The 7,308-nt window shown below is 58.3% G+C and overlaps 1 protein-coding gene and 1 long non-coding RNA gene across 14 annotated transcripts in view; one reads left to right on the top strand and one right to left on the bottom strand.

The window, feature by feature from the left end:
- Nucleotides 1-234: 234 nt before the first annotated feature.
- LOC123929040 lies at nt 235-6,282 on the bottom strand. The gene is made up of 3 exons (XR_006815876.1): nt 6,180-6,282; nt 4,668-4,752; nt 235-4,289 (listed from the first exon to the last, which is right to left on the bottom strand). It is a non-coding gene; the product is annotated as an uncharacterized LOC123929040 (long non-coding RNA).
- The window catches only part of CHD3 (chromodomain helicase DNA binding protein 3), a 24,834-nt gene continuing 23,289 nt past the window's right edge, over nt 5,764-7,308 (top strand). For all 13 annotated transcript variants that reach the window (XM_045984231.1, XM_045984220.1, XM_045984222.1 and 10 more), the window contains exon 1: nt 5,764-6,086. In XM_045984231.1, the coding sequence (XP_045840187.1) occupies nt 5,801-6,086 (286 nt within the window). In that variant the 5' untranslated portion in view covers nt 5,764-5,800. The remainder of the gene's footprint in view (nt 6,087-7,308) is intronic.

Here is a 7,308-nt window from a genome sequence, read left to right as displayed (position 1 = left end):
CTGACCCTTTGTACAGTGGAAAAACTCTCAACCCCCCCAAAACATGACTAATGACAGCCTACGGTTGACCAGAGGCCCAGCCACACCATAAAAGTTGGTTACTCCTATTTTGCATGTTACATGTACTATATACTATATTCTTATAAGGTTGCAAGAAAATACAGTGCTATTAAGACACTCACAAGGAAAATGCATCTACAGTTCTGTATTTAATGATTTACATCATCTGTTTACGAGACAAACCATCTCTCAGTACCTTGGTCTCTACTGCCTGATAGGACATGATACCCTCGAGACCTTATACACAGTGGATGTGAGTTACTAATACCGGACATCAAAAATAAAAAGACAGCACGTGGTCTCTAAGTGTTTCTGTGCATAAGTTTGAACTTAAAAAAAAAAAAAAAAGATTTGGGTGATATTTTCAGGTAGCAAATGATAAAATCATACCTCTGTGTATTTTACGCATTTGTGAAATACCTAAACTTTTCTTAATTTTTTTCGATGTTTGTAGGCTACACAGAGCGTCTCCAAGTTTTTTTTTTTTCAAATTATTGCACATCTCCAAAATATCTTCCAATGTATTTATTGAAAAAAATCTACATGTAAGTGGACCCGCACAGTTCAAATTTGTGCTGTTCAAGGGCTTATAACTTTCCATGAACCAAAAAAGGATTAGAAGCTCTCGCTCTGGGTACGTTTCTTGCTTTTGCATTAAGGAAATAATCTTCTTGTGGCTTAGGAGTCCCTCACAGTTTTCTTCTAGTTCTTTCTTAGCGGGAGGGGGCGTCTGATTTCTGGTTTGCATTTGACAGGCTGCATGCCTAAGTTCCTTGTTCTCACCTTAACGGTCTTCTCAGTAAAAACAAAAGCCATCCTCCTCCAGCTGTGGGTCGTATGGCATTTTAATTTTGTACTGGAGTTTTAGTTTTTCGAGTACAGAGGGAGGGCACAAGGCAGGGAGAGGCGTCCACGTTGACACCGGCCGGTGGGCAGACGAGCGGCCAGGGACGGGGAGACGTGCAGGCCCAGATAAAAGGCGTAAGGACGGACACACAGACAGGCTGGCGGGGGGGGGGCGGGGGATGAGTGACAGGGAGGCCGATAAGAGTGCCAGGAGAGACGCAGCTGGACAAACGGGTGTGGGGGGAGCGAGAAGGCAGACAGACCGAGGAACGAGGAGGACGAGGACGAGGAGAGAGAGAAGACAAAGTGATAACAGTGTCTGAGGCCGCACGCGGCTGTGTGACGGATAAATACCATCAACATCCATTACTGTAGGCAGACAGGGAGAATCCGGCAGACAGATGGGGTGATGGAGGGATGCAGGCCAATCAGACAGAAGAGGGGGAAGGTGGCCAATCAGAGGGACGCTCGAATGCAGCCCAAGACAGACAGTCGAGGGGAAAGACAGAATCGAGAAAAGAGAAGTGAGAAAGGGAGGGCGGGAGAGGGGCCAGAGGCCCGGAGGCCGGGGGCTGCCACGGTGCGGTTCAGGAGCGCGGGCAGGGAAAGAGGAGTGCGTCCTGTGCAGAAGTTTCCTTGTCGTCCCCCTGGAGACAGCCGCACAGAGGCCGTGTCTTTGTTTCCCCCAAGGACTGGGCCTCCCCATCCCCGAGGTGGCAGGGCAGAGGCGCCCGCGGGAAGGAGGCAGAGGGAGAAAAGTCGCGGGAGGAAGCGGTACTTCAGATCGGGAGGAGGCCGCATTCGTGGCCCAGGCCCGGGGGTTGAGAGTCAGAGGCCTGTGAGGGCTGCACACGCTGCGTGCACACGGACGTGCCAGGGAGGCAGGGCAGGCCCGCACTCTGCATGCACAGGAGCTGGGCCCGTGGGCTCCCTTAGTAACCGCACCCAACAGACGGACCCGGTACTTTTCGGGTCCTTCGGGGCCCCCACGTCCTGTCTCAGCTGATGCATGGCTGGGCCATGAGGGGACTGGTGGCGCTCGGCTCTCTGCAGGCAGCTCCCTGCACGGAAGAGAAGCCCATGGGCGGGACAGGTGCGCCCCAGGTCCCAGCAGCGCAAGCAAGCCGCGAGCAGCCGGTCAGCCAGGAAGATAGGTGCCCTAGAGTAGAAGCGAAAAGACGGGACAAGAACCCGCAGGCCCAGTGACAAAGTGACAGAGAAAGAAGCATCCGGCAGGACTGGGAGAGGAGGAGGAAGGAGGGCAGCAAACGGCGGGGAGGCGGGGAGACTGAGATCCTCAGAGACCCTCGTCTGGAACCACGTCTGAGAAGCACGAAGTGGCGGCTGCCTTAGGGACCGGGCAGGGGACTGGCGGGGTGGGGCAGGGGGCGGCCCACGCGGCCCGGGACGCCGCTAGCGCCTCACACCGTTTGTGCCTTGTGTGGGCTACCGACTGGAAGGCGGAGGGACACACCAAGCCGACAAGAAAAGAAAGGCGGGCAGAGATGTGGCCCGAGCATCGCAGGGGCCAGAGATAAGACGCAGCAGAAACAGGCCCGCCCCCAGCGAAGGCCAGCAGCGGGGAAAGGCAGGGCGGGCGCTGCGACAGGAAGGCCCCGAGACGTCAGGGCGAGGGAGTCGCTGACAGCTTTGGGGTAGTGAGGCCACCTCCGTGGACGGGGAGTGGGTCTGAGGAAGCCGAGGGAGCCCAAGTGGACGTGCAGCCAAGGAAAATGAGGCGAGCACTGGACGGGGCAGGGGGGCGGCCAGCAACAGCAGAGCAGGCAGGGCGGACCGGCGAGCAGAAAATCCCAGACTTAGCAGGCATACACAAGGGGAGAAACATGGAGAGGAGAAAGGTAAGAGGCGAACCCAGATAGGGAAGCATGGCAGGGCCTGGAAGGTAGACAAACCAAGAGACGAAGGCTAAAAAAGTGACAGAGACAGGCAGGCGGGGAGACAGATGGCTGGAGAGAGAGTGGCGGGCAAACAGCCAGGAGAGCAGACAGACAACCAGGGAAAGAGGCTGCCAGCCAGTCAGGGAGGAGCAGACAGGCAGGCAGGCAGACACCAGAACAGGACGAGCAGGTAGAGAGGCAGGCGGGAGCCAGGATCCAAGGAGGCAAAGCGAGAGAGGTCGGTGGGAGAGAAGAGACGAGAGGAGAGGCGGGGGGACGTGGACAGAAGAGAGAAGGGAGCCCATGAGCAGATCCACACACAAAGCACACTTGCAGGAATGACGAATGTGGGGACAGGGGCGCACCTGCAGCTCCTGGCACATGGCGGCGGGCGGGCAGGGGCGCCCGGCCCACGGGGAGGGGGCGCCGAGGCAGGCGGGCTGCGGCACACCCGGTGTGCAGGGGTGGCCCACATGCACGTGGGGACACTCCTCCCCGACACACGCCGAGGAGCCGGGGAGAGGAGGGAGCCAGGCACACGAGAGGAAGAGACAGACACATGGAGGCAGAGCCCGGAAGACAGAAGTAAACAGCAACAAGACAGAGGTGGAAAGTCACTTAGAGGTGACAGAGCCTGAGAGCCCGGAGGGAGGGCCGGGAGTCAGTGTCGGTGAGGAAATAAAGTCACCCAGACAGAGAAGCCCCGGCACCAAAAGAGGGGGATACCCAGATGGCCTTGCACAAAGGGACCGGAGAAGGAACAGGACAGAACCGAACAGAGGAGGGACAGGAGGTAGACTCGGCGCAGGACCGATGCAGGAGGCGGCCGGGAGACTTCCAAAGGCAGGGTTAAGAAAAAGACAGAGCTCCTGGCTCGGTCAAGTGCATCAGTGTGTGCGTATGGGGGGTGGCGCATCAATAAAGAATCTTCTAGCCTCCTAAGTAAAGCCGGCACAGGATTCCCTGTCATTCCTACTTTCTGTCTGCTGCCTACCTACCCCTCCCGCCTCAGGGGCTCGTGAGCACTGCGGGGCCTGCAGGGGAGTGGGGGGACGGCAGCTCCGCTCAAGGGGCAGAGAAATAACCCAGGAGAGAAAGGGCTCCCCGGGGCAAAGGGAGATCAGAAGAATGGGAGGAAGCTGCAGTTAGGAGAGATGACAAGGACAGAAAAGGGTGGAAAGGAGCTTTTTGCCCTCCTTCCTTTGCGGGCCCTGTTCACAAGGCAAGTTTTAGAGGCCTTCTGGGCTGGATCTCCGGATGAGAGAGCTACTTTGGGACTCCTTTCCAACCTTCCATCCGATTCCCAGCTCCACTCCTAAGAGAAACACTGGGGTACGGTGGCACATCGTGGGCCAGGCAAGTGTGATGAAAATGCCAGGGGGACCCCTACCTCTTTTTCTCAGTCCCAGAGACTTTCCTGTTTCACGGTACCTCAGTTTCTTCTGCTGTACCAGTGTCGGAGATCATGGAAAAAGGGGAAAGATACTGCAAAGGGAGAAAAAAGAAAACAATTTCACAATTTTTCCGACTTGACTCTTTCCCCTTTATTCTAAAAATCTGTACTCCTGACCCCTAAATTAATTTCCCAAGTCAGATGAATTTTATCGTCGAGCCATGGGGGGAGGGGAGGGCGAGGTAAAGCAGAAAGGAGTGCAGATAGAATTTACAACAATTCTAAATCACCGAAAAGCCTGGGCAAAGGGGAGAATCAAACATGGACTCCTTTGGAAAAAAAAAAAAAAAAAAACCTCAATCATCGTATCTATTCATATCTCTCCCCCAAAAGTCACCAGAATTTCTGACACTTTTTTAAAAGAAAGGGGAGAAAAACCCAGCCCCGCTCCTCACTTGAAGGATACGTACACAATTAAATGCGTTTTGACTCCAGTGAGGTATGCAGAAACAGAGTTATATATAAACATATATTTCATCTTTTCCTTTTCAATGCCTGAAGGGGAAAAAAAAAAAAAAAACCTTCACATCAAACCACTCCCTTCTGAAGTATTCAGAAAAAAAAAAAAAAAAAAAAAAAAAAAAAAAGCTTTTCTTTAAGAGAAGGGAGGTGGGGAGGAAGAGACTAGTAAAGAAAAGAAAAATATTTAAATCTAGTTGGACTAGTATCTAACTAGTTAACCTTTAACAATTTATGCTGATGTCAGACTGAGCATGAGTACTGATTAATGCCCCCCCTCAAATATTTTTTTATAGGGGGGGGAGTTAGAAAGAGCAGCCATTTTTGTTTTATGCAGAAATCCTTCATGCCCCCCCCCAACGCGCGCACACACACTCGCACACACACTCACACACACACAGTACACAAGGAAAATATCTCTATTAATCTGTGCACTAATCAGTTATGAAAAAAGGGAGAAATTTGTGGGTTTCTGGGTAGAGGCTTGGAGATGGGGGTGTAACAGGGGAGGAGAATGGGGGGGTGAAAACTGAAATATTAAGCCAGCCATTTTGTTTTAAAAGGGGATTTTTTCCCCCCTCTCCCTTTCTTCATGGAGGGGGTGGCGGGGCTGGGGGGGGGGTTGTTTTAAAAATAATTTCAAGGCGGCCATCTTAGTGCCTCAGCTCTGAGAAATATTTCTGAGCGCCCCCCTCAGAATTTAAATATATTTAAAGCAACGGAGAGGGGGGCAGAGAGAAGTCGAAAACTTTTATATATATATATATATTTTTAATCCCCCTTTCTTGTTCTCTTGGGAGGAAGGGGAGAGGGGGGGAAAAAAAGTCTCTCAATTTTTTCCAAGACAATTTTTGGGGGTGGTTCGGCCCCCCTCCTCAGCCGGCGGCCCCGAGGGGGGGTTCTGGAGGGGGGTGGCCCGGGGGTTTGGGGGGCTGGGGGAGGCGGTGGGGAGGAGGAGGAGGACGCCGCCGCCGAAGAGGAGGAGGAGGAGGAGGAGGAGGAGGAGGAGGAGGTGGTGGTGGTAGCGGTGGGGGAGGCGGGCGGGCGGTGGGTGGGGGGGTGGTGGGGGGGCCAGAGCCACAGGATGGCTTCCCCTCTGAGGGACGAGGAGGAGGAGGAGGAGGAGATGGTGGTGTCGGAGGAGGAAGAAGAGGAGGAAGAAGAGGGCGACGAGGAGGAGGAGGAGGTGGAGGCGGCCGACGAGGACTACGAGGAGGACGACGACGAGGGAGCGCTCGGGCGCCGGCCGGGCCACGACCGGGGCCGCGACCGCCACAGCCCCCCCGGCTGCCACCTCTTCCCGCCGCCGCCGCCGCCGCCGCCGCCGCCGCTGCCCCCGCCGCCGCCGCCGCCGCCGCCCCCGCCGCCAGGTAAGCGGCCGCCCCGACTCCCCCCCGCACCCCCCCCCCCAGCCCGAGCGGGAGCCGCGGGCGCGCGAGGCCGGGCGGGGGCGAGGCACCCACCGCGCGGCCGAGCCGAGGCGAATCCGGGGCGCGGGGCGTCAGTCTCCGGCCCGGGGCCCCGCGGCGGGCCGGGCGGCGGCGGGCGGGCCGGGCGGCGGCGGCCGCCGCTGGGCCAGGCCTCTTCCCCTCCCCCGCCGCACCCCTCCCCCGCCGCCGCCGCCGCCACCGCCGCCGCCGCTGCCGCCGCCGCCGCCGCCGCCGCAGCCTCCGCCACTGCCGCCGCCGCCGCCGCCGCCCGGGCTGGAGAGCGCTGGGCGCGAGCTGCGCGCGCGGACCGGGCCACTCGGTCGCGGCTTTCGGGGGAGGAGGAGGAGGAGATTTTTTTTTTCACCCTCGGCGGGGAGGGGGTAGGCAGGAAACGGCCGCGGCGAAGCCAGGGCCCCCTCCCTGGCCGAGCGAGGGACCGCGGAGACCCTGGCGGCCGGACGGCGGCGTGGAGGAGGGGCGCGTGGGGGAGGGGCGGCCGCGCGGGCGCCCCTGGGGCTCCGGCCCGAGTGGGGTTGCACTGAGGTAACGGGGGGTTTCCGCGTGTGGAGCGGACCGCGGGCCTAAGCAACCCCCCCTCAGGAGTGGAGGGGGCGGGGGTCGGTCTCCATCGGACCCCCAGCTGCGGGGTCCCCGGTGCCCGCCAACTCCCGGGCGTGCGGTGGCACGTGGGGGAGGGGTCGCGTGAATGTCTGCGGGCGGCTGGGGACCGGGGGCAGGTGGTGGCCGCACTCCACGCAGACCACTTCCTGGAGTCAGACTTGATCCTGCCTTCTGTCCCCCCAGCTCGTCCCGGGGAGAGCACTGCTTTAAGATTGGGGAGCCCGGAGAGAGTGTCTGGGAAACCAGATGCCCCCAACTCCACCCCCTTTATCTCCACTCTGCTCCGGGCTCTTTTGTGTCAAGTGCGGGGGGGCCCCCCCTCCCCCAGCGTGACCCCGTCAGTCTGGGGTGGCCGAGCTGCCCAGCTGTGACTCTCACGTGGCTGCCATTCACTGTCACTCACTCTCTCGCGGAAACCACCCGCACCTTGATCACGCTGGGGGGCGTGAACTGCCCACCCAGCTGTTGTGCAGCTTGACCGTCACTCGGCACCCCTCTCCGGGGATGACAAGTCACCCGGGCCGCTCTCTGGGCAGTTCCC

The sequence above is a fragment of the Meles meles genome, chromosome 18, assembly GCF_922984935.1.
Source record: "Meles meles chromosome 18, mMelMel3.1 paternal haplotype, whole genome shotgun sequence".
Lineage (NCBI taxonomy): Eukaryota > Metazoa > Chordata > Mammalia > Carnivora > Mustelidae > Meles > Meles meles.
This window is presented reverse-complemented; position numbering and strand designations above follow the sequence as displayed.